Raw genomic sequence first — 27,742 nt, 5'->3', positions numbered from 1 at the left:
AGAACGATGGAAAGATGGTGAATTAATTAAATATGAGAATTTCTTCAGGCGAGATGCTCAGATTTATTGGCGATGATGAGAACAGAGACGGATAAGATCCATTTGCTAATTGGACAAATCATTAACAATAATGAGTCGACCTGGACGGGCAACATTTCCATAGAAACAAACATTACAGTAGTCATGACTGTGGCATCTCCTTCTGAAGGTAAAAGCAGGACATGGAGGTGCCAACAACTTCTGTGAGACTATGTGTCAGCCAAGAGTTAATGAAGACCAAGGATAGTACACATCAGAAGAACCCGGGCGTGAGTCCTGATGCCCAGACAGACATGGCGACCAAAGGATGATGACATCCCTCTCACATAGAGAAGAGCATGCCTTCACCAGACATCAGCTGAGAAAATACATGTGATTGTCCCCTGACGGCTGCTCACACATGTCTAAGGCCTGAGAGACTAAGGCTATGTGACTGACACTGATAGTGAGCACTATGGGGGAGATTCATCAAAACCTGTGCAGAGAAGAAGTTGACCAGTTGCCCATAGCAGCCAATCAGATCGATGCTTTCATTTTCCAGAGGCCTTTTAAAAAATGAAAGAAGCGATCTGATTGGTTGCTATGGGCAACTGATCAACTTTTTCTCCCCTTTTGTGTCTGGCACTGTTATGGGAGCACTCTGGGGTTAGCACTGCTATCGGCAGGAACTGTGTGGCCATCATTGTTATCGGCGGGCACTGTCTGGCTAGCATTGTTTCTGGTTGGCACTGTGTGGCTAGCATTGTTATTGGCGGACACTGTGTAACTAACATTGTTTTAATTTAGCACTGTGTGGTTAGCATTGTTGTCTATTAGCACTGTCTGTCTGGCACTGTTATTGGCGCGCACTGTGCGGCTAGCATTGTTCTCTATTAGCACTGTCTGGCTGGCACTGTTATTGGCGCGCACTGTGTGGTTAGCATTGTTGTCTATTAGCACTGTCTGTCTGGCACTGTTATTGGCGCGCACTGTGCGGCTAGCATTGTTCTCTATTAGCACTGTCTGGCTGGCACTGTTATTGGCGCGCACTGTGTGGTTAGCATTGTTCTCTATTAGCACTGTCTGGCTGGCACTGTTATTGGCGCGCACTGTGCGGCTAGCATTGTTCTCTATTAGCACTGTCTGGCTGGCACTGTTATTGGCGCGCACTGTGTGGTTAGCATTGTTCTCTATTAGCACTGTCTGGCTGGCACTGTTATTGGCGCGCACTGTGCGGCTAGCATTGTTCTCTATTAGCACTGTCTGGCTGGCACTGTTATTGGCGCGCACTGTGTGGTTAGCATTGTTGTCTATTAGCACTGTCTGTCTGGCACTGTTATTGGCGCGCACTGTGCGGCTAGCATTGTTCTCTATTAGCACTGTCTGGCTGGCACTGTTATTGGCGCGCACTGTGTGGTTAGCATTGTTTTCTATTAGCACTGTCTGTCTGGCACTGTTATTGGCGTGCACTGTGTGGTTAGCATTGCTCTCTATTAGCACTGTCTGGCTGGCACTGTTATTGGCGCGCACTGTGCGGCTAGCATTGTTCTCTATTAGCACTGTCTGGCTGGCACTGTTATTGGCGCGCACTGTGTGGTTAGCATTGTTGTCTATTAGCACTGTCTGTCTGGCACTGTTATTGGCGCGCACTGTGCGGCTAGCATTGTTCTCTATTAGCACTGTCTGGCTGGCACTGTTATTGGTGCGCACTGTGCGGCTAGCATTGTTTTCTATTAGCACTGTCTGGCTGGCACTGTTATTGGCGCGCACTGTGTGGTTAGCATTGTTTTCTATTAGCACTGTCTGGCTGGCACTGTTATTGGTGCGCACTGTGTGGTTAGCATTGTTCTCTATTAGCACTGTCTGGCTGACACTGTTATTGGCGCGCACTGTGTGGTTAGCATTGTTGTCTATTAGCACTGTCTGTCTGGCACTGTTATTGGCGCGCACTGTGCGGCTAGCATTGTTCTCTATTAGCACTGTCTGGCTGGCACTGTTATTGGTGCGCACTGTGCGGCTAGCATTGTTCTCTATTAGCACTGTCTGGCTGGCACTGTTATTGGCGCGCACTGTGTGGTTAGCATTGTTTTCTATTAGCACTGTCTGGCTGGCACTGTTATTGGTGCGCACTGTGTGGTTAGCATTGTTTTCTATTAGCACTGTCTGGCTGGCACTGTTATTGGCGCGCACTGTGTGGCTAGCATTGTTCTCTATTAGCACTGTCTGGCTGGCACTGTTATTGGTGCGCACTGTGTGGCTAGCATTGTTTTCTATTAGCACTGTCTGGCTGACACTGTTATTGGCGCGCACTATGTGGCTAGCATTGTTCTCTATTAGCACTGTCTGGCTGACACTGTTATTGGCGTGCACTGTGTGGTTAGCATTGTTCTCTATTAGCACTGTCTGGCTGGCACTGTTATTGGCGCGCACTGTGCGGCTAGCATTCTTTTCTATTAGCACTGTCTGGCTGGCACTGTTATTGGTGCGCACTGTGCAGCTAGCATTCTTTTCTATTAGCACTGTCTGGCTGGCACTGTTATTGGCGCGCACCGTGCGGCTAGCATTCTTTTCTATTAGCCCTGTCTGGCTGGCACTGTTATTGGTGCGCACTGTGTGGTTAGCATTGTTTTCTATTAGCACTGTCTGGCTGGCACTGTTATTGGCACGCACTGTGCGGCTAGCATTGTTTTCTATTAGCACTGTGTGGCTAGCATTGTTTTCATTTAGCACTGTGTGGCTAGCATTGCTATTGGCGGGCACTCAGGACCGTTTGAAAGAATTTGGGGGCCCCAAGCAAAATAGACATGGAGGCCCCCCCCCTTAGTACCCGGGACCGGAGAAGCGGTGGTCGTAACACCGAAGATGACGTCCCGTCGGTCACTTATCAAGCTGGCCATCGCGCGTCTTCCTCCTCCTCTATGCTCCGGTCTTTGCGCCTCCGTTGCCATGGATGGGCGCACGCATGGGACGTCAGTCATCTCCTGGCGGCCCCGGCGTTTTAAAACTTAACGCGGGGCCACAGAGAGTTATCAAGGGCATCCCTGTGTCCCGAAAACATCTTTGGGGACACAGGGATGTCCTTAATAGTGATGGGGGAATTGCCCCGTCGCTACAGGACGGGCAAGCACCGTCTCTGTTTGGGGCCCTGGGCCAGCTCCGGGCCCCAAGCAATTGCCTGGTTTGCCTGTCCTGTAGCGACGGGCCTGCGGGCACTGTGTGGCTAGCATTGTTATGGGAAGGCACTGTTTGGCTAGCTTTGCCATTGGCGGGCACTGTGTGGCTAGCATTGTTATGGCTAGGCACTGTTTGGCTAGCATTGTTATGGGCAGGCACTGTGTGGCTAGCATTGTTATGGGCAGGCACTGTGGGGCTAGCATTGTTATAGGCAGGCACTGTGTGGCTAGCATTGTTATGGGCAGGCACTGTTTGGCTAGCATTGCTATTGGCGGGTACTGTATGGCTAGCATTGTTATAGACAGGCACTGTGTGGCTAGCATTGTTATGGGCAGGCACTGTGTGGCTAGCATTGTTATGGGCAGGCACTGTTTGGCTAGCATTGTTATAGGCAGGCACTGTTTGGCTAGCATTGTTATGGGCAGGCACTGTGTGGCTAGCATTGTTATGGGCAGGCACTGTGTGGCTAGCATTGTTATGGGCGGGCACTGTTTGGCTAGCATTGTTATGGGCAGGCACTGTGTGGCTAGCATTGTTATGGGCAGGCACTGTTTGGCTAGCATTGTTATGGGCAGGCACTGTTTGGCTAGCATTGTTATGGGCAGGCACTGTTTGGCTAGCATTGTTATAGGCAGGCACTGTGTGGCTAGCATTGTTATGGGCAGGCACTGTGTGGCTAGCATTGTTATGGGCAGGCACTGTGTGGCTAGCATTGTTATAGGCAGGCACTGTGTGGATAGCATTGTTATGGGCAGGCACTGTGTGGCTAGCATTGTTATGGGCAGGCACTGTGTGGCTAGCATTGCTATAGGCAGGCACTGTTTGGCTAGCATTGTTATGGGCAGGCACTGTTTGGCTAGCATGTTATGGGCAGGCACTGTATGGCTAGCATTGTTATGGGCAGGCACTGTGTGGCTAGCATTGTTATGGGCAGGCACTGTGTGGCTAGCATTGTTATGGGCAGGCACTGTTTGGCTAGCATTGTTATAGGCAGGCACTGTGTGGCTAGCATTGCTATTGGCGGGCATTGTGTGGCTAGCATTGTTATGGGCAGGCACTGTTTGGCTAGCATTGTTATGGGCAGGCACTGTGTGGATAGCATTGTTATGGGCAGGCACTGTGTGGATAGCATTGTTATGGGCAGGCATTGTGTGGCTAGCATTGTTATAAGCAGGCACTGTTTGGCTAGCATTGTTATGGGCAGGCACTGTTTGGCTAGCATTGTTATAGGCAGGCACTGTTTGGCTAGCATTGTTATGGGCAGGCACTGTGTGGCTAGCATTGTTATGGGCAGGCACTGTGTGGATAGCATTGTTATGGGCAGGCACTGTGTGGATAGCATTGTTATAGGCAGGCACTGTTTGGCTAGCATTGTTATAGGCAGGCACTGTTTGGCTAGCATTGTTATGGGCAGGCACTGTGTGGCTAGCATTGTTATGGGCAGGCACTGTGTGGCTAGCATTGTTATGGGCAGGCACTGTGTGGATAGCATTGCTATTGGCGGGTACTGTGTGGATAGCATTGCTATTGGCGGGTACTGTTTGGCTAGCATTGTTATGGGCAGGCACTGTTTGGCTAGCATTGCTATTGGCGGGCATTGTGTGGCTAGCATTGTTATGGGCAGGCACTGTGTGGATAGCATTGTTATGGGCAGGCACTGTGTGGATAGCATTGTTATGGGCAGGCACTGTGTGGATAGCATTGTTATGGGCGGGCACTGTTTGGCTAGCATTGTTATGGGCAGGCATTGTGTGGCTAGCATTGTTATAAGCAGGCACTGTTTGGCTAGCATTGTTATGGGCAGGCACTGTTTGGCTAGCATTGTTATAGGCAGGCACTGTTTGGCTAGCATTGTTATGGGCAGGCACTGTGTGGCTAGCATTGTTATGGGCAGGCACTGTGTGGCTAGCATTGTTATGGGCAGGCACTGTGTGGATAGCATTGTTATGGGCAGGCACTGTTTGGCTAGCATTGCTATTGGCGGGTACTGTGTGACTAGCATTGTTTTCGGTTGGCACCGTGCGGCTAGCATTGTTTTCCATTAGCACTGTCTGGCTGGCACTGTTATTGGCGGGTACCGTGTGGGTAACACTGTTGACTGTACCGCAGTGTGGGTGGTAGTGTTCTGGGAATGATGTATAGCTGGCACTGTTATTGGAGAGCACTGTTTGGGCGGCACTGTTATTTTTGTCTTTTGTGACTGGCACTATTGTTGGGGGGGTATTGCTGTGGGGGTTGCACTGAGAGGGTTTAGTTCGTGGATGGCACGCTTAACAGCTGTGGGGAGTACTAAGGGGGTGTATGAATTAAATTCTGCAGCACCCGACGGCCTCCATTGTTGAACATACACAGCGCCTTCCATTTATAAGTGGTCATACTTGGTATTACACCTTACTGCAATACCTGTCACCTCCACAATCAGACATATGGCGCTGTGTCTGAGAAACTTGGAAGTGGATGCAGTCCCTTTCGGCAGATGATTGTGGGACCCCCACCGACCTCATATTGATGGTCCACGCCGAGGACAGGTTGTCCTAGAAAATCGCCATTTACTATAAATTACCTTTGATGGAAAAATCAATATTGTTCTAGATAATCGCCAATCATCAATCTGTCATGAAATGAAAATAAATAAATAAATAAATGAAAAAAATAAAATAAAAAAAGCTCTGATTTTTTTTAAATTTTTCCGGTGATACAAAGTGTTTGATGGTTAAACAGAGAATCCATCTGCGCGGAGGAGAGAGTCTGCGGGACGGGTTGTCATTGTTCGCACGCCGCCGTAATTATGTCATTATACAAATCATTTACATAGAGAATTTTCGCTTTTATGGATACGGCAAGAAAAAAAAAAAACACTTATCCGAAGGACGCGATTCCGTCCATTAAAGCCCATCGGAAGCTGCAGGAAGTCTTTCTTTTGGTTTGCAAAACTGTAATCACAAGATGAATACGGCCATTTGTCTGGCTGCAGGGGATTGTGGGAAAATTTCACTCCAGCCAGGAAATGTAAATGAACCCCGGGAAGATTTTGTGCTGTCATGGGAGGGAGAGGATTTTTTACAAAAAAATTATTAAGACAACAATTTTATTTTTATTTTTACAATTGATCATATGTAGAGATGTTAAAAAACTACAACTCCCAGCATGCCCGGACAGCCGTTGGCTGTCCGGGCATGTTGGGAATTGTAGTTTTGCAACATCTGGAGGGCCACAGTTTAGAGGACACCAGTATTGTAATCCAACACATAGATGACCTGCCTTTACAGTAGCCATATTTATCTACTTAAAGGGGCACTCCAACATCAAGTAAAAAAAAACACACGTCTGTCTGGGCATGCTGGGAGTTGTAGTTTTGCAACATCTGGAGGGACACAGTTTAGAGGACACCACTATTGTAATCCAACACATAGATGACCTGCCTTTACTGTATCCATATTAATTTGTTTAAAGGGGCATTCCAACATCTGGTTTAAAAAACAAACCTGGCTGTCTGGGCATGCTGGGAGTTGTAGTTTTGCAACATCTTGAGGTCCACAGTTTGGAGGAGACCATTGATATAGTTCAACACATAGATGACCTGCCTTTACAGTAGCCATATTTATCTACTTAAAGGGGCACTCCAACATTAAGTTAAAAAAAACACACGTCTGTCTGGGCATGCTGGGAGTTGTAGTTTTGCCACATCTGGAGGGCCACAGTTTAGAGCAGTGTTTCCCAACCAGGGTGCCTCCAGATGTTGCAAAACTACAACTCCCAGCATGCCTGGACAGCCTTTGGCTGTCCAGGCATGCTGGGAGTTGTAGTTTTGCAACACATGGAGGCACCCTGGTTGGGAAACACTGGTTTAGAGGACACCACTATTGTAATCCAACACATAGATGACCTGCCTTTACAGTAGCCATATTTATCTACTTAAAGGGGCACTCCAACATCAAGTAAAAAAAAAACAACACGTCTGTCTGGGCATGCTGGGAGTTGTAGTTTTGCAACATCTGGAGGGACACAGTTTAGAGGACAGCACTATTGTAATCCAACACATAGATGACCTGCCTTTACTGTATCCATATTAATTTGTTTAAAGGGGCACTCCAACATCAGGTTTAAAAAAACAAAGCTGGCTGTCTTGGCATGCTGGGAGTTGTAGTTTTGCAACATCTTGAGGTTCACAGTTTGGAGGAGACCATTGATATAGTCCAACACATAGATGACCTGCCTTTACAGTAGCCATATTTATCTACTTAAAGGGGTACTCCAACATCAGGTAAAAAACACATCTGTCTGGATGGACATGCTGGGAGTTGTAGTTTTGCAACATCTGGAGGGCCACAGTTTAGAGGACACCACTACTGTAATCCAACACATACCCCTTCCTCATTTAACCTCTTAAGGACGTAGGGCGTACCTGTACGCCCTACGCCAGGTCCCAGTGTTTAAATCACACCGGGTCGGTCCCGACTGCTAACGAAAGCCGGGAAACTGGGCTAACAGCGCGTGGCACCGATCATTGTGCCGCGCTATTAACCCTTCAGACGCGGCGATCAAAGTTGACTGCCGCGTCTAAAAGTGAAAGTAAACGCTTCCCGGCAGCTCAGCCGAGCTGATTGGGACATTGCGATAAAATCGTGATGTCCCGATCAGCTATGACGCGAGCGGAGGTCTCCTTACCTGTCTCTGTCAAGTAGTCTGAGCTACAGGCTTGAGCAATCAACCCCCTAGTACACTGATCCATGCAAAGCTATGGCTTTGCAGGGATCTGCATAAGAGATCAGTGTGTGCAGTGTTATAGGTCCCTATGGGATAACAATGATCTGTGTAAGAGATCAGTGTGTGCAGTGTTATAGTCTCCTATGGGATAACAATGATCAGTGTAAGAGATCAGTGTGTGCAGTGTTATAGTCTCCTATGGGATAACAATGATCAGTGTAAGAGATCAGTGTGTCTAGTGTTATAGTCTCCTATGGGATAACAATGATCAGTGTAAGAGATCAGTGTGTGCAGTGCAATAGCCACTAGAGGGGGCTATAACACTGCAAATAAAAAGTTTTAAAAAAAAGTTAAAAAAGGTAATTTAACCCCTTCCCTAATAAAAGTTTGAATCACCCCCCTTTTCCCATAAAAAAAAACTGTGTAAATAAAAATAAACATATGTGGTATCGCCACGTGCGTAAATGTCCGAACTATAAAAATATATCGTTAATTAAACTGCACGGTCAATGGCGTACGCGCAAAAAAATTCCAAAGTCCAAAATAGCGTATTTTTGGTAAATTTATAAAAAGTGATCAAAAAGTCCAATCAATACAAAAATGGTACTGCTAAAAACTTCAGATCACGGCGCAAATGAGCCCTCATACCGGCCCGTACGCGGAAAAATTAAAAAGTTATAGGGGTCAGAAGATGAGAATTTTTATAAATATAAATTTTCCTGCTTGTAGTTATGATTTTTTTCCGAAGTACGACAATATCCAACCTATATAAGTAGGGGATCATTTTAATCATATGGACCTACAGAATAAAGATGAGGTGTCATTTTTACCGAAAAATGTACTGCGTAGAAACGGAAGCCCCCAAAAGTCACAAAATGGCATTTTTTCTTCAATTTTGTCGCACAATGATTTTTTTTCCGTTTTGCCATAGATTTTTGGGTAAAATGACTGATCTCACTGCAAAGTAGAATTGGTGGTGCAAAAAATAAGCCATCATATAGAATTTTATGTGCAAAATTGAAAGCTTATGATTTTTAGAAGGTGATTAGGAAAAAAGGAAAATACAAAAACGGAAAAACCCTGTGTCCTCAAGGCGTTAATTTCCTTACTACTGGGGTGACACACTGTAACAAACCCCCTCCTCATGTAATCTCCTTACTACTGTGGTGACACACTGTAACAAACCTCCTCCTCATATAATCTCCTTACTACTGGGGTGACACACTGTAACAAACCTCCTCATGTAATCTCCTTACTACTGGGGTGACACACTGTAACAAACCTCCTCCTCATGTAATCTCCTTTCTACAGGGGTGACACACTGTAACAAACCCCCTCCTTATGTAATCACCTTACTACTGAGGTGACACACTGTAACAAACACCCTCCTCATGTAATCTCTTTACTACTGGGGTGACACACTGTAACAAACCTCCTCCTAATGTAATCTCCTTACTACTGGGGTGACACACTGTAACAAACCTCCTCCTCATGTAATCACCTTACTACTGGGGTGACACACTGTAACAAACCCCCTCCTCATGTAATCTCCTTACTACTGGGGTGACACACTGTAATAAACCTCCTCATGTAATCATCTTACTACTGGGGTGACACAGTGTAACAAACCTCCTCCTCATGTAATCTCCTTACTGCTGGGGTGACACACTGTAACAAACCTCCTCTTCATGTAATCTCCTTACTACTGGGGTGACACACTGCAACAAACCTCCTCCTCATGTAATCTCCTTACTACTGGGGTGACACACTGTAACAAACCTCCACCTCAAGTAATCTCCTTACTACTGGGGTGACACACTGTAACAAACCCCATCCTCATGTAATCTCCTTACTACTGGGGTGACACACTGCAACAAACCTCCTCCTCATGTAATCTCCTTACTACTGGGGTGACACACTGTAACAAACCTCCACCTCAAGTAATCTCCTTACTACTGGGGTGACACACTGTAACAAACCTCCTCCTCAAGTAATCTCCTTACTACTGGGGTGACACACTGTAACAAACCTCCTCCTCATGTAATCTCCTTACTACTGGGGTGACACACTGTAACAAACCTCCTCCTCATGTAATCTCCTTACTACTGGGGTGACACAGTGGTGCTGGCTGGGTGGGTTCTTCGGGTGAGCGGGGGCTTTGGATGCTGGCTACTAACTTTCTTGCAGTGTGCAGAGTGGTGCCCCCATCAAGAGGGCGCTCCAGGCGGCTGCCTATTTTGCCTACAGGCAGGCCCGTCCCTGGTTCCCTCCTTCCTTGGCGTTTTCTCAGTCCCGGTTATAACTGCAGCTGCTTTACACATTACGATTCTTTGCTTGAAATGATACATTGTAACAGCGGAAGCTCAAACAAGACAAAAAAAATGTATCTTTTGTATTTTTATCGCTGTAATTAATTCTGTTATCCCCAATTTGTTCGTGTTTTTCCGTTCGTGTCTTTCTGTCTTCGGCGATAAGAAAAAAATAATTAGAAAGAACATTCCTCTAAACAAATTACCTCCTGGTAAAACAGGAAAAATTGGGAGCTTACAATTGACGGAGCCGCAAGTAATCAGAACCCCCTGACAGTCCCCGCACTTTGATGTCATATTTAAGCCGCTCGCTGAGGACCAATTATTAACATTTATCTCCTAACTCCGGCCGCCCCCCTCGCTGGTTCTGCAGCTTCTACTAAAAAAACATTCTACACTGTCGAAACAACCTAAAATGCCTAAAATGCCTCCCCAATATTAAATGGAATTCTGAGCTAAAAGAGGGGGGGTCCAATACACGACCCTCACTTATCACGAAGAACATTGTTTCCTTCTGGAGGACACAGACTACAATGATTGAAATAAAAATTGTAATACTCTCCTTCTCCTGTGTTGGCGCTGCAGGGAAACAGAGCACTTACTTAGCCCCACTCGGTTATTAGCGCTTATTGGGGGATCTTATTATTAAAGGGGTATTCCGGCCTTATACATCTTATTCCCTATGTAAAGGATCGGGGATAAGATATCTGATCGTAGGGGTCCTGCCGCCAGGGGCCCCCCGCAATCTTGGTACAGCCCCCGGTTTTCTGTGCTGGATGCTGCTCCTGAGACGTGATGTCACGGCCACGCCCCTTGTGACGTTACGCCACTCCCCCTCAATTCATGTCGATTTTCATTTCTGTGGAGAAACATGTCCTTGTCAGATGGATCCAGATCTCTATAGAGAAACATGACCTGGTCAGATGGATCCAGATATCTATGGAGAAACATGACCTGGTCAGATGGATCCAGATCTCTACAGAGAAACATGTCCTGGTCAGATGGATCCAGATATCTATGGAGAAACATGACCTGGTCAGATGGATCCAGATCTCTACAGAGAAACATGTCCTGGTCAGATGGATCCAGATCTCTACAGAGAAACATGGCCTGGTCAGATGGATCCAGATCTATATAGAGAAACATGGCCTGGTCAGATGGGTCCAGATCTCTATAGAGAAACATGGCCTGGTCAGATGGATCCAGATCCCTGTGGAGAAACATGGCCTGGTCAGATGGATCCAGATCTCTATAGAGAAACATGTCCAGGTCAGATGGATCCAGATCTCTACAGAGAAACATGGCCTGGTCAGATGGATCCAGATCTATATAGAGAAACATGGCCTGGTCAGATGGGTCCAGATCTCTATAGAGAAACATGTCCTGGTCAGATGGATCCAGATCCCAGTGGAGAAACATGGCCTGGTCAGATGGATCCAGATCTCTATAGAGAAACATGTCCTGGTCAGATGAATCCAGATCTCTGTGGAGAAACATGGCCTGGTCAGATGGATCCAGATCTCTATAGAGAAACATGGCCTGGTCAAATGGATCCAGATCTCTGTATAGAAACATGACCTTGTCAGATGGATCCAGATCTCTATAGAGAAACATGACCTGGTCAGATGGATCCAGATCTCTGTATAGAAACATGGCCTGGTCAGATGGATCCAGATCTCTGTGGAGAAACATGGCCTGGTCAGATGGATCCAGACCTCTATAGAGAAACATGGCCTGGTCAGATGGATCCAGATCTCTGTAGAGAAACATGGCCTGGTCAGATGGATCCAGATCTCTGTATAGAAACATGACCTGGTCAGATGGATCCAGATCTCTATAGAGAAACATGGCCTGGTCAGATGGATCCAGATCTCTATAGAGAAACATGGCCTGGTCAGATGGATCCAGATCTCTACAGAGAAACATGGCCTGGTCAGATGGATCCAGATCTATATAGAGAAACATGGCCTGGTCAGATAGGTCCAGATCTCTATAGAGAAACATGGCCTGGTCAGATGGATCCAGATCCCTGTGGAGAAACATGTCCAGGTCAGATGGATCCAGATCTCTATAGAGAAACATGGCCTGGTCAGATGGATCCAGATCTATATAGAGAAACATGGCCTGGTCAGATGGGTCCAGATCTCTATAGAGAAACATGTCCTGGTCAGATGGATCCAGATCCCAGTGGAGAAACATGGCCTGGTCAGATGGATCCAGATCTCTATAGAGAAACATGTCCTGGTCAGATGAATCCAGATCTCTGTGGAGAAACATGGCCTGGTCAGATGGATCCAGATCTCTATAGAGAAACATGGCCTGGTCAAATGGATCCAGATCTCTGTATAGAAACATGACCTTGTCAGATGGATCCAGATCTCTATAGAGAAACATGACCTGGTCAGATGGATCCAGATCTCTGTATAGAAACATGGCCTGGTCAGATGGATCCAGATCTCTGTGGAGAAACATGGCCTGGTCAGATGGATCCAGACCTCTATAGAGAAACATGGCCTGGTCAGATGGATCCAGATCTCTGTAGAGAAACATGGCCTGGTCAGATGGATCCAGATCTCTGTATAGAAACATGACCTGGTCAGATGGATCCAGATCTCTATAGAGAAACATGGCCTGGTCAGATGGATCCAGATCTCTATAGAGAAACATGGCCTGGTCAGATGGATCCAGATCTCTACAGAGAAACATGGCCTGGTCAGATGGATCCAGATCTCTATAGAGAAACATGTCCTGGTCAGATGGATCCAGATCTCTATAGAGAAACATGGCCTGGTCAGATGGATCCAGATCTCTATAGAGAAACATGTCCTGGTCAGATGGATCCAGATCTCTATAGAGAAACATGTCCTGGTCAGATGGATCCAGATCTCTATAGAGAAACATGGCCTGGTCAGATGGATCCAGATCTCTATAGAGAAACATGGCCTGGTCAGATGGATCCAGATCTCTATAGAGAAATATGGCCTGGTCAGATGAATCCAGATCTCTATAGAGAAACATGTCCTGGTCAGGTGGATCCAGATCTCTGTGGAGAAACATAGTCTGGTCAGATGGATCTAGATCTCTATAGAGAAACATGACCTGGTCAGATGGATCCAGATCTCTATAGAGAAATATGGCCTGGTCAGATGGATCCAGATCTCTATAGAGAAACATGGTCTGGTCAGATGGATCAAGATGTCTATAGAGAAACATGGTCTGGTCAGATGGATCCAGATCTCTACAGAGAAACATGGCCTGGTCAATTGGATCCAGATCTCTATAGAGAAACATGTCCTGGTCAGATGGATCCAGATCTCTATAGAGAAACATATCCTGATCAGATGGATCCAGATCTCTGTGGCCCCATGCTGAGGTTGAGAATTTGGCACAAGAAGCATTAATCGGTGAGTTATACCTGTGAGTTATGAACAGTACCTGGCGTTTATTTAGAACATCGGGGGCTGTGGGAGATCGCAGGGGGCCCCAGCCAGGAGAACCCCCTCAATCAGACATTTAATGCCCTATTCTTTGGATAGGGGATAAGATGTCTAGCAGTGGAGTACCTCTTTAAGGACCAGTCATCATCTTTTTCTTGGTAAAATCCTTTGAGAAGTTACATCAGGACCTATTTTTCTTTTTCTAGTCATGATCTTATATTTTAGGCCTGGGTGCCCCCAGGTAGATGATCCTGTGGTGGCCCAGTATGGGAGTTGTTACCCCGTACCCTTGCTGTCCTGTCGGGCAGCCTCCCTGCAGTGTCCCCTACCCCCCCCCCCCCTGCATCTTTTCTACTGTAATTGTATATTATCCTCTATGTTATGTATATAAGAATTGTGTATCTTCACGAAAGGTTAACATGTGATCACCAGTTGTTATGTGAGTTGTCATGTGACCAGGTGATTTAAGGTTGACCAATGGGACCCCACCAGAGTCTCCCCCATAAAAGCCCTGGGAGGAGTCTCTTCTCTCTCTTAGTTCCTGAGTCTTTGCTGAGGTGCAGTCGAGCCTAAGAGTCTGGAGTCATAGGAGCCTCAAGTCAAGTCTGCAGCTACAAGATACAAGTCTACAAGTAACTACAGTCACAGCTGATTCTGTCTCCAGTCAAGTCAAGTCAGTCCCTGTCATCTGTCAAGTCTATGTGGTCTGCACTAAACTGTCCAAAACCACTGTAACTTGGCATCGGAGTCATTATTGCCCCCGTTCCTAGCCCAGGATCCAGCGGTATACCTTGGGGTGGTATTTGTCACGAACCGGCAGGACGCTAGTGGATCCTCTGGACCGGAGAGGCGATGGCGCGGGTTGTACTGGAGGACCGGATTTGCTGCGGTGGTAACTACCAGGTCATATCCCCCAGTAACAACTCGACCTCTCCGGCAGCTGATATGGCGTGGTACACAGGGAGTAGGCAGGAGCGTAGTCGGATGTAGCAGAGGTCAGGGCAGGCAGCAAAGGTTCGAGGGCGAGTAGTGAGTAGCAACGGGTTCGACAAAAGGCGAGGCAATATAACACTGTAGGGAACGCTTTCTCAGAGGCACAAGGGCACAAAGATCCGGCAAGGGCAGGAAGGGACAGGTAACATTTATTAGGAAGTGGCCAGAGGCCAGAAGGCGGCGCGCGCGCGCCCTAGAGAGCGAGGCCGCGCGTGCTGGGAGACAGGGACAGATGGCGCAGGGAGCGGGGAGCCAGGTAGGACAGACAGGGACGCGGCGCGTGAGCGGGGACCAGCCGCCACGGCAGCCGCGTCCCTGACACAAGGGAATCCCGAACAGGGAGGCCGGGGAAGCAGGCGCTCTGGTCCGGGGGATGGGACTGGAGCGCACGCTGTGAAAGTAATGAGGATAAACCACTCCCTGGCGTCACGAATACCATCTGCTCCTAGGGTAATTCCATCTACGCCCTGCATCACACCCCATACCACAATCCGATCTCCTGTCATGTACATTGCAGCCCCAGTAGGTCTACAGAGCGTTTCACGTCCTGTGCTATGTGATGTACAAGCACGATACCTCCAGGAGGAAACTATTTCTATAAATCGTGAACTTCCCGGCGCGGTGATTCTCATGGCTATGGGCGCTCAATCTGTTGTTCTTTACTTTCCTTCTATCACCATAGGTTTCTTCTGCACCTCGGGCCGTCATGGTTCATCCATAATTAATATTAAGATTTCTCAGACATGGTGTACAATTGTAGCTCAAACCATAGAATTTCGACAATTTTCTATTTAAGCTAAAAAAGCTAAAAAAATTAATATATTGTCGGGGAAAAATCTATTGATAAAGTCAGGTTTTTATTTGTCACTGAGCAGTATGGCTGCCCAATTAGTTGATTAAAGTGGCTGTGCACCTTCACTCTGAGTTACTCCCAAAATTCATTTTTGGGCAAAATGCAAGGGGGCCCCGCACCCGCTCAATGGACTGTTCAGGAACAATGATTTGAGTTACATGGACACGAAATAAATTTTGCGAGTTTTAGAAGTATTATTGAAACAGGATTAACACTGGTCTTAAAGGGGTACTCCGCCCCTAAACATGTTATCCCCATCCAAAGGATGGGGGATAAGATGTCTGATTGCGGGGGTCCGGTTCCTGGGACCCCTGCGATTTCCGGGCTGGCGATGCAGCCTAGCGCTTCCATGTTGGTGATGTCACACCACATCCCCTCCAATCACGCCTCCTCCCATAGACAAGAATGGAGAGGGCGTGGCATTTGTGGTTGCCAGTCATCCGGCACGGAGCAGAGTTCGCTCCGTGCACCATAGAACTGTGGTGCAACCCCGGAGATCACGGGGGTCCCCAGCGGCCAAACCCCCACGATCAGACATCTTATTCCCTATGCTTTGGATAGGGGATAACATGTCTAGGGGTGACTACCCCTTTAAATCACAACATTTAAAAAAAAAATACCGATGTAGCAGAGCCAAGTTTGTAATTTTGCATGTGATATTGCCAACTGTTACCTGCTGTTTTCCATAGGATAGTAGAAACATCATATTCAGAACTTTTTGAGTCATTTTTTACGAAGTCTTATGGCAAAATTTTGGTGCTAAACAATCACCAAAAAGAACAATAGTTTGCATGATGTGCTCCGGATTTTGAAAAGTGGGCATGGGCATGTCATTGGATTAAGATTATGGGACATTTTTATAAGCTTTACATGAAAGTTCTGGTGGAAATTTTACACTACCTTTAGAATGGTGTAAAAAAAAAAAAAGTGAAAGAAAATAGTAATTTTATTTTAGATTTTTTTAAATTTTTCCATTGTTATATATTATTAAACTTGACATTACAAAATACTATTATAAGTAATATAACGCATACGGCAACTCAACAGTATCTGTAATAAAATGCCACATGTGAATAACACAACAAATTCCGCTCTGTTACATTTCTATTATGCTAATAGGAAATGTTTTTAATTATAAAACTAATGCATTTGATTCACAAATAGTGAATGTGAATTTCTTCATATAGACCCCAATAAATACAGACTCCAGACCAAACCTCATAAAGAAATATAGATTCCTCTAAACTAATACAGACACCAGATCAGAGCCCTCTAATCTAATACAGACCTCAGATCAGACCCCTATAATCTAATACAGACCTCAGATCAGACCCCTCTAATCTAATACAGACCTCAGATCAGACCCCTCAAATATAATACAGACCTCAGATCAGACCCCTCTAATCTAATACAGACTTCAGATCAGACCCCTATAATCTAATACAGACCTCAGATCAGACCCCTCAAATCTAATACAGACCTCAGATCAGACCCCTATAATCTAATACAGACCTCAGATCAGACCCCTCTAATCTAATACAGACCTCAGATCAGACCCCTCAAATATAATACAGACCTCAGATCAGACCCCTATAATCTAATACAGACCTCAGATCAGACCCCTATAATCTAATACAGACACCAGATCAGACCCCTATAATCTAATACAGACCTCAGATCAGACCCCTATAATCTAATACAGACACCAGATCAGACCCCTCTAATCTAATACAGACCTCAGATCAGACCCCTATAATCTAATACAGACCTCAGATCAGACCCCTCTAATCTAATACAGACCTCAGATCAGACCCCTCTAATCTAATACAGACCTCAGATCAGACCCCTCTAATCTAATACAGACCTCAGATCAGACCCCTCAAATATAATACAGACCTCAGATCAGACCCCTCTAATCTAATACAGACCTCAGATCAGACCCCTCAAATCTAATACAGACCTCAGATCAGACCCCTCTAATCTAATACAGACCTCAGATCAGACCCCTCTAATCTAATACAGACCTCAGATCAGACCCCTCTAATCTAATACAGACCTCAGATCAGACCCCTCTAAACTAAAACAGACTCCAGATCAGACCCCTCAAATCTAATACAGACAACAGATCAGACCCCTCTAATCTAATACAGACTCCAGACCAAAGCCCTCTAATGTAATACAGACACCAGATCAGACCCCTCTAATCTAATACAGACACCAGATCAGACCCCTCTAATCTAATACAGACTCCAGACCAAAGCCCTCTAAACTATTACAGACTCCAGATCAGACTCCTTTAAACTAATACAGACCCCAAGCCAAATCTCATAAAGAAATACAGACCCCAGATCAGACTCCTTAAAACTAATATAGACCCCATAAACAATTTTAGACCCCAAATAAAACCTTATAAACAACACAGACCCCATATCAGACCCCTCAGAACTAAAATATACTCCAGACCAGACCTTTTTCCTCTTCTAACACAGACCCCAAACCAGACCAGACACTGTAAACAAAGCAAACCAGATCCTAAACCAGACCTCATAAAGAAATAGTGACCCCAGGCCAGACACTTCAAGATGAATACAATCCCCAAAATAAGCCTTCTTATCAAATAAAGACAGCATCCAGAAATCAAAAAGAAATACAGACCCCAGACCCCAAACCAAACCTCATTAAGAAATACAGATCCCAGACCAGACAATCTAAACAACTAAAGACCCCAAAAAAAGACTTCATAAACAAATACAGACCTCAGATCAGACTCTTCTAATCTAACACATACATGTTACCAGACCCACTAAACAAATACAGACCTCAAAACAGATGCCCTATAAAAAAAATGACAAAAGCTTTAAAGGGGTACTCCGCCCCTAGACATCTTATCCCCTATCGAAAGTATAGGGGATAGGATGTCAGATCGCTGGGGACCCCCGGGATCTCGGCTGCAGGACCCACCTGTTGCGGCTTCCGGCAGCACTGGAGGCTCTCATCCTAACGCCTCACAACCATGGTGACGTGAGATTGTGATGTCACGACTCCGCCCCGTGTGATGTCACGCCCCGCCCCCTTAATGCTAGTCTATGGGAAGGGGCGTGACGGCTGCCACGCCCCCTCCCATAGACTTGCTTTGAGGGGCGGGGAATTACGTCACACGGGGGGCGGAGTCGTGACGTCACGATCTCACGTCACCGTGGTCGGGAGCCGAAGCCTCCAGCGTTTATGGAAGCCGCAACAGGTGGGTCCTGCAGCCGAGATCCCGGGGGTCCCCAGCGGCGGGACCCCGGCGATCAGACATCTTATCCCTTATCCTTTCGATAGGGGATAAGATCTCTAGGGGCGGAGTATCCCTTTAAGAGTTAAATGCCATATTCAGCTCTTCTACATCTGTATAATGACAGTAAGAAAAGTTTCTTCTTCAATATAACTTGTAAGTTTCAAGTAAGTATTTAGTGACCTCATTCGACCCCAGGCACAGTCGTCTAGCGGAGGATAGAAGGGGTAATAACCATATCCGGGAAAGCGTATTCTTTGTGACAAGCCAAGCATTTCCAGGAGACGAGTTTTGGAAGAACTGAAATCATTTGTTTATTTTTTTGGAATCTATTATTAAAACCTCACGAGGAACACAAGACATTGTCTGGTCCCCTGTCACCTGCAAGAGGTTAAAATTCCATATCCAGTTCAGAGGAGCGACTGGGAGACATCAGAACAGAGGCGTTTAATATTTAACATGCTCTGGGGCATCGATGGGAAGCAGAACGCGGGCGGATAATACACAGTCTTCATATACAGACCACTCTCCACTCTATATTCATGCTGCGGCGTGCGGACAGCGATGTTGCCTTTCATCTGGTTTTATTTGTACCAGTCGGGCAGCTCAACAACAATGGTTAAACAACTTTGTGGACGTGATCGTCTGACAACGACTCTTCTCCTACACTAGAATCCCACAAGACACAGACAGGCCACACGCCAAAAATGGGTCTTGTATTCTTCCCAAAAGCTTCTCTGCTGCTCAGAAAACATCAATCCATTCATTGCAGGGAAGTTAGAATGAAAATGTGGTCACCTGACCACCAAAAAGGAACACCGGTCTGATAACAGACCCCAGACCAGACTTCCTGAACAAATACAGACCCTGGACCAGACTACTTTAACAAATACAGACCCCGGACCAGACTCCCTGAACAAATACAGACCCTGGATCAGACTCCCTAAACAAATACAGAATCCGGACCAGACTCCCTTAACAAATACAGACCCCGGACTAGACTCCCTAAACAAATACAGAACCTGGACTAGACTCCCTAAACAAATACAGACCCGGACCAGACTCCCTAAACAAATACCGACCCCAGACTAGACTCCCTAAACAAATACAGAACCTGGACCAGACTCCTAGAACAAATAAAGACCCCGGACAAGACTCCCTAAACAAACACAGACCCTGGACCAGACTCCCTGAACAAATTCAGACCCCGTACCAGACTCCCAGAACAAATACAGACCCAAGACCAGACTCCCTGAACAAATACAGACCCTGGACCAGACTCCCAGAACAAATATAGACCCCGGACCCGACTCCCTAAAAAAATGCAGACCCCAGACCCTACTCCCTGAACAAATACAGACCCTGGACCAGACTCTCAGAACAAATCCAGACTCCGGACCAGACTCCCTGAACAAATACAGACCCCGGACCAGACTCCCTAAACAAATATAGACCCCGGACCAGACTCCCTGAACAAATACAGACCCTGGACCAGACTCCCAGAACAAATCCAGACCCCGGACCAGACTCCCTGAACAAATACAGACCCCGGACCAGACTCCCTAAACAAATATAGACCCCGGACCAGACTCCCTGAACAAATACAGACCCCGGACTAAACTCCCTAAACAAATACAGACCTTGAACCCTAAACAAATACAGACCCTGGACTAGACTCCCTAAACAAATACAGACCCTGGACCAGACTCCCTGAAAAAATATAGACCCCGGACCAGACTCCCTGAACAAATATAGACCCCAGACCAGACTCCCTAAACAAATTCAGACCCTGGACAAGACTCCCTAAACAAATACAGACCCGGACTAAACTCCCTAAACAAATATAGACCCCTGACCAGGCTCCCTAAACAAATACTGACCCCGGACCAGACTCCTTGAACAAAAATAGACCCGGACCAGACTCCCTAAACAAATACAGACCCCGGACTAGACTCCCTAAACAAATATAGACCCCGGACTAGACCCCCTAAACAAATACAGAACCTGGACCAGACTCCTAGAACAAATACAGACCCCGGACCAGACTCCCTAAACAAATTCAGACCCTGGACCAGACACCCTGAACAAATTCAGACCCCGGACCAGACTCCCAGAACAAATACAGACCCAAGACCAGACTCCCAGAACAAATATAGAACCCGGACCAGACTCCCTAAAAAAATGCAGACCCCAGACCCGACTCCCTGAACAAATACGGACCCTGGACCAGACTCCCAGAACAAATCCAGACCCCGGACCAGACTCCTTAAACAAATATAGACCGCGGACCAGACTCCCTGAACAAATACAGACTGCGGACCAGACTCCCTGAACAAATACAGACCCCGGACCAGACTCCCTAAACAAATATAGACCCCGGATCAGACTCCCTAAACAAATACAGACCCTGGATCAGACTCCCTGAAAAAATATAGACCCCGGACCAGACTCCCTGAACAAATATAGACCCCAGACCAGACTCCCTAAACAAATTCAGACCCTGGACTAGACTCCCTAAACAAATATAGACCCCGGACCAGACTCCCTAAACAAATACAGACCCCGGACTAGACTCCCTAAACAAATATAGACCCCGGACCAGGCTCCCTAAACAAATACAGACCCTGGACCAGACTCCTTGAACAAATATGGACCCTGGACCAGACTCCCTGAACAAATATGGACCCTGGACTAGATTCCCTAAACAAATACAGACCCCGGACCAGACTCCCTGAACAACTACAGATCCCGGACTAGACTCCCTAAACAAATACAGACCCCGGACAAGACTCCCTAAACAAATACAGACCCCAGATAAGACACCATAAAATAATACAGACTCCAGAACACACCCCCTACAAAAAAAATGGAAGTACTCTGACGGGCTTCAACAGGGCCTGCCATCCTTCATGGGCTGGCAAACTAAAGAGGGGGCTGCATGACAGGTGATAATACTTGTGGTAAGAATACAATATACATAAAATAAGACACTGCATGGATGACACCCAACCATAAGCCCTGAAGGAATTCCAGGGGGACACTGTACTAATACAGGATAAATTGGATCAGTCATCAGATCGATCTCTATTTATTGTGAGGCCTCTAAGTGCAAAAAATGTAATACCGTTACCTGCAATCCTACGTAAAATCCTACTGCATGTAACACTACCACACCCCCAAGTTATCCCATATCCTAATAATATAACTAATACCTGCCTCTTTATAGGATAGTGCAATAAAAAAACATTGTGGGGGGATAGCACCCCTATGGCTGCAGTCCCACTGCTAGTCCACTGTGCCATAGCGGCTGTTCCCGACACTACACAGCCGTGTGAGCGTAGCGCAATGCCAGCTCTGCGCAGTCAAAATAAAAATACAAAAGTACTTAATAAAAAAAGTGAAGATAAACAAACAAGAACAGCGAAAAAAGAGGCCAATTTATGTGTCTTAAAGGGGTACTCCGGTGGAAAACTTTTTTTTTTAATCCATTGGTGCCAGAAAGTTAAACAGATTTATAAATTACTTCTATTAAAAAAAATCTTAATCCTTCCAGTACTTATTAGCTGCTGAATACTACAGAGGAAATCATTTTCTTTTTGGAACACAGTGCTCTCTGCTGACATCATGACCACAGTGCTCTCTGCTGACATCACGAGCACAGTGCTCTCTGCTGACATCTCTGTCCATTTAGGAACTGTCCAGAGCAGCATATGTTTTCTATGGGGATTTTCTCCTACTCTGGACAGTTCTTAAAATGGACAGAGATGTCAGCAGAGAGCACTGTGCTCGTGATGTCAGCAGAGAGCACTGTGCTCCTGATGTCAGCAGAGAGCTCTGTGTTCCAAAAATAAAATAATTTCCTTTGTAATATTCAGCAGCTAATAATTATTGGGAGGATTAAGTTTCTTTTTTTTTTTAAAGAAGTCATTTACAAATCTGTTTAACTTTCTGGCACCAATTGATTTAAAACAAACAAAAAAAAAAAAAAAAGTTTTCCACCGGAGTACCCCTTTAAGACTCCAGACGTCTTATCCCCGATAAATTATTCCAGATTTTTTTTTCAAAAGGGTACTCCGCCCCTAGACATTTTATCCCCTATCCAAAGGGGGGTGCCAGAGGCTCGTGAAGTCATGGCCACGCCCGCTCGTGACGTCACGGCTATGCCCCCTCAATGCAAGTCTATGGGAGGGGGCGTGACGCCCCCTCCCATAGACTTGCACTGAGGGGGCATAGCCATGACGTCACGAGTAGGGCGTGGCCGTGACGTCACAAGCCTCCGTCCCAAATCGCCAGTCATCCGGCACGGAACGAAGTTTCGCTCCGTGCAACGGATGTCTGGGGTGCTGCAGCCGTGACTGCGGGGGTCCCCAGCCATCAGACGTCTTATCCTTTGAATAGCTGATAAGATGTCTAGGGGCGGAGTACCCCTTTAAGAGCTGAGAATGGGATGATTTCCAAGAAGTTTCTTGCAGCTGCAGGGCAGGGATATGAACCCTTTCATATGAGAATGATGATCACTGCGACTATCAAGCGTGTGATTACGGAACAAATTGCTCTAACAATAGAAACATAGCCGGCTTTAAAGTTTGACAACAATCGGAGGCCGATGGGATTACAGATAAACCTTTTATCTTTTACATCATTTTTTCCCCCATATTGCTGATAACAGCGAAGAGCAACACGCTGAGCCGCCAAAACAAAAAAAAAAACATAAAACATCCAAAGAAGGCAAATTGTTCTCTCTCATGCTAATGGCGCGACGTTCGCGGCTAATGCTATCGGCAAGTAAATAATGGCTTCAGGTTATTTACAAAAAAACGCCATCAATATATACATTACAGTACAGGGGAGGGAGGGGTCGAATTTATCAAGGGCATCACGACTCTACTGTCCAGGGAAAGAGTTTCAAGTTTTCGTAAAAAAAAAAAAATCGCCACTTTTTTTTTGTTCGTCTCTGGACGTGGCCTCATTTACTATAATTGACTCCCTAAATTGGTGATAATTATAACTACAATCTAGATTTATATTTGTGGCACACTTATGGAATTATCTTACTCTCTGACATAATTTCCCTTAAAAGGGTACTCCGTTGCTAGGCATTTTATCCCCTATCTAAAGAATAGGGGATAAGATGTCTGATCGCGGGGGTCCGGCTGCTGGGAACCCCGTGATCTCCATGCAGACAACATTATGTTCAGAACGATGCGTTTGGAAGGCAGTGGTTGTGGTGTCATGCCATGCCCCCTCCATTCATGTCTATGGGAGGGGGCGTGACGGCCGTCACGCCCCCTCCCATAGACATGAATGGAGGGGGGGGTGGCGTGACATCATGAGGGAGCGTGGTGTGGCCGGACCCCGCCATCAGAAATCTTATCCTTTGCATAGGGGATAAGATATCTAGCAATGGAGTACCCCTTTAAGTCTGGCATATGAAATAATTTTCGGCGGAGTTTGACGAGGATTTAAGCGCAGAAATTCAAATTCCCATTGACTTATTATAAATTTACTAGAAGATTCCTCCGGAAGAATAAACATGTTTTTTTTTTTTTTTTTTTGCCAGAACTCCGATTTGGAATTTCTGCCGGGTGTACGGAACAGCAAAAAACCCATTACATTAAATAGGAGTCTGGTGCATGGCCTTGATTTTTCTTAATGTGAACTTGCCCTAACTGGGTACACACACTGGGTTTCAGACTGACTGACTAGTCTTCCTAGCATGAGCAGAGCAGGGAGAGATGTTCACACTACTAGACTGAATTGGGTTTGGGTCCTGCCTTCCCAGGAGAGGAGATTGGACCATTGTCCTTCTCAGAAGCTTCTACGTAGAAGCAAGCTGGGGAGTGTATCATGTGACCAATAACTCACTCATCTGATGCAAATGTACGGTGTCCATTTTAGGACATTGTCAGTCATCAGCTGTAACTTCGTCCTCTGTCAGGTGAAACGGCGCCCCGCCTCCTCCCTCGGACCAATCGCCGTCAGTCGTCAGCCGCAACTGAGTCCTCCGTCAGGTGAAAAGGCATCTCTCCTCCTCCCTCACACCAATCGCCGTCATCCTTCAGCCACAACTCCCTCCTCCCTCATCCGAAACTCTCTCGTCCAAAAACACTGTCATGCCTCAGACGATTCCCTCAGACACAACTTCCTGCCGATCTGTAGTTTTTAATGGTACCTGTAGTTTTCCATTTTTGTTTTGATGTGACTTTTTGATTGTTTTTTTTTTTTTAATTAAATTTGGGAGTTGCAGTCAGTTACTAACTACAACTCCCAGCATGCCCTGATACAGCCTGTGGCTCCGCAGCTGCCCCAAATGAAAACTACAACTCCCAGCTTGTTGGACCATATAGTAGTATTTAGGATAGGTCAGTGTTTCCCAACCAGGGGTGCCTCCAGCTGTTGCAAAACTACAACTCCCAGCATGTTAGACTATATAGTAGTATATAGTATAGGTCAATGTTTCCCAACCAGGGGAGTCTCCAGCTGTTGCAAAACTACAACTCCCAGCATGCCCGGACAGCCGATGGCTGTCCGGGCATGCTGGGTAGTTGTAGTTTTGCAACAGCTGGAGGCACTCTGGTTGGGAGACACTGGTATAGGTTATGGTGCAACATTCCAGGAGTTGGAGGATTGGTTGGATAAATACCGCCATTACATTGTTAGAATTTTTAATATAAAAATACCGGCCAGGTGGCAGCGTCACCCCCATGGTGTCCATATGGTGGTAGCATCGCCATGGGTGGGCATGCTGCCTGATAGGGACTCATATTGCTCAACTAGGGGTCGAGGAGAACCGATTTGTTGCCCTCATGTTCAGCCCCTGGTACAGACTTAAAGAGGTACTCCGGTGGAAAACTTTTTTTTTATCAACTGGTGCCAGAAAGTTAAACAGATTTGTAAATGACTTCTATTAAAAAAATCTTTACCCTTCCAGTACTTTTTAGCAGCTGTATGCTACAGAGGAAATTCTATTATTTTTGAATTTCTTTTTTTGTCTTGTCCACAGTGTTCTCTGCTGACACCTCTGTCCGTGTCAGGAACTGTCCAGAGCAGTAAAAGTTTGCTATGGGGATTTCCTCCTGCTCTGGACAGTTCCTGATATGGGCATCAGGTGTCAGCAGAGAGCAGTGTGAACAAGGCAAAAAAGAAATTCAAAAAGAAAAGAATTTCCTCTGTAGCATACAGCTGCTAATAAGTACTGGAAGGGTAAAGATTTTTTAATAGAAGTAATTTACAAATCTGTTTAACTGTCTGGCACCAGTTGATTAAAAAAAAAATAAAATAAAAAAAAAAATGTTTTCCACTACGGCCCCTTGGAGTCAAGGATGACATTTGAGCCCCTTCATTTGGTTGGGTGGACCACCTCTATCCCAGACCCTTGCTGACACTTGTCTTAGTTCCATCTGAGGTGTTTTTGTAACATCCGGTGATACATCTGCGTATGAATTCTCTCCGTAAGCCGTCGGATCTTTATTCATCACCAATTTACGAAGCAGTTTGCACAAGTAATGAAGCGGCGGTGATGGGTGGGGGACGGGGCTCCCTAATGCTGTCTGCTATAATTGAATGTTGGCTAAGTAAGAAGGTAAGGCTAATTACAGAATTGCTCGTTTATTTTGTGCTACATTTCCTTGGAGCATAGCGTCTTCAGGTTTAATTGTGCACATTAGATATCAGCCTAATCCGCAAGAACAGCGGCTAATGACGATTGAGTTTTCTGCCGCTGCCATATTTTAATAGTATTTGGGGAGCGCGCAGCTACCATCATCCACAACACATAGTAAATTGCAGCAGTTCATGTTCTTACCACTAGGGGGCACTATATAGAATTTGCACTCACATGATGTAATGACAATACCTCACGCAGCTACACTGGACCCCTGCTGCAATGGACATCCTAATAGTATCCTACAGGTCAGAGGAGCAGTAGAGGACGACTTGTTGTTAGGGTTGCCACCCTGCCGGTATTTTACCGGCACAGCCGGTATTTTCATCTACATTCCGGGCTGTGCCGGTAAGTTTGGATGAAAAATACCGGCTATGCAATGGCCGGTATTTTTCATTCACTGACAGGGGCGGACGGAGCAGCATCCCCAGAAGAGAACTTCTTTCATGACCGGCCGTACAATGCCCAGGTCTGACACCAGCAGCCTGTGACAGGGAGAGCTCCGTGCGATGACAGGAAGAGACTGTACAGTGCTGGGGAGGGGGGCGTGACCTCCTGTCTCCTCTCTCCCCCTCCCCCTCCTTCCCTCTGCCCCGTGCAGTCTTACAACCCTCCATAGGCAGAGCAGGGAGGGGAGAGGCCGTGTATTCTGTCTCCATCTGCAGCGCAGGGCGGGTGAGTGTCTGTGTATATATATATATGTGTGTGTGTGTATATATGTGTCTGTATATATGTGTATGTGTCTGTGTGTATATATGTGTCTGTGTGTATATATGTGTCTGTGTATATATGTGTCTGTATGTTGTCTGTGTATATATGTGTCTGTGTATATATGTGTCTGTGTGTGTGTCTGTGTGTATATATGTGTCTGTGTGTGTGTCTGTGTGTATATGTGTATATATGTGTATGTGTCTGTATATATGTGTCTGTGTATGTGTCTGTGTGTATATATGTGTCTGTGTATATATGTGTCTGTGTGTATATATGTGTCTGTGTGTGTGTCTGTGTGTATATATGTGTCTGTGTGTGTGTCTGTGTGTATATATGTGTATGTGTCTGTGTGTATATATGTGTCTGTGTGTATATATGTGTATGTGTCTGTGTGTATATATGTGTCTGTGTGTATATATGTGTCTGTGTCTGTATATATGTGTATGTGTCTGTGTGTATATATGTGTCTGTGTGTATATATGTGTATGTGTCTGTGTGTATATATGTGTCTGTGTGTATATATGTGTATGTGTTTGTGTGTATATATGTGTATGTGTGTATATATGTGTCTGTGTATATATGTGTCTGTGTGTATATATG

The 27,742-nt window shown here is 46.0% G+C and overlaps 1 protein-coding gene across 1 annotated transcript; it reads right to left on the bottom strand.

Annotated features, from left to right (window-relative positions):
• Positions 1-816: 816 nt before the first annotated feature.
• On the bottom strand, positions 817-15,346 carry LOC130274595 (putative uncharacterized protein DDB_G0286901). Its single transcript, XM_056523030.1, has 2 exons — positions 15,204-15,346; positions 817-2,764 (listed from the first exon to the last, which is right to left on the bottom strand). The coding sequence occupies exons 1-2, from the start codon at positions 15,344-15,346 to the stop codon at positions 817-819; spliced, it is 2,091 nt and encodes a 696-aa protein (XP_056379005.1).
• Positions 15,347-27,742: the final 12,396 nt, after the last annotated feature.

This window comes from Hyla sarda, chromosome 5 (genome assembly GCF_029499605.1).
Source record: "Hyla sarda isolate aHylSar1 chromosome 5, aHylSar1.hap1, whole genome shotgun sequence".
NCBI classification, from domain to species: Eukaryota; Metazoa; Chordata; class Amphibia; order Anura; family Hylidae; genus Hyla; species Hyla sarda.
The sequence above is the reverse complement of the archived record's forward strand: the minus strand, read 5'-3'. Positions and strand labels throughout refer to the sequence as shown.

Bases quoted from the DNA above. Each gene is read 5' to 3' on its own strand.
- LOC130274595 (XM_056523030.1), bottom strand. From the start codon at position 15,346: ATGACGGCCCGAGGTGCAGAAGAAACCTATGGTGATAGAAGGAAAGTA. The intron at 2,765-15,203 runs GTACATCACATA...GCCCGCCAATAG, and splicing joins CTCCTGGAGGTATCGTGCTT to CAATGCTAGCCACACAGTGC.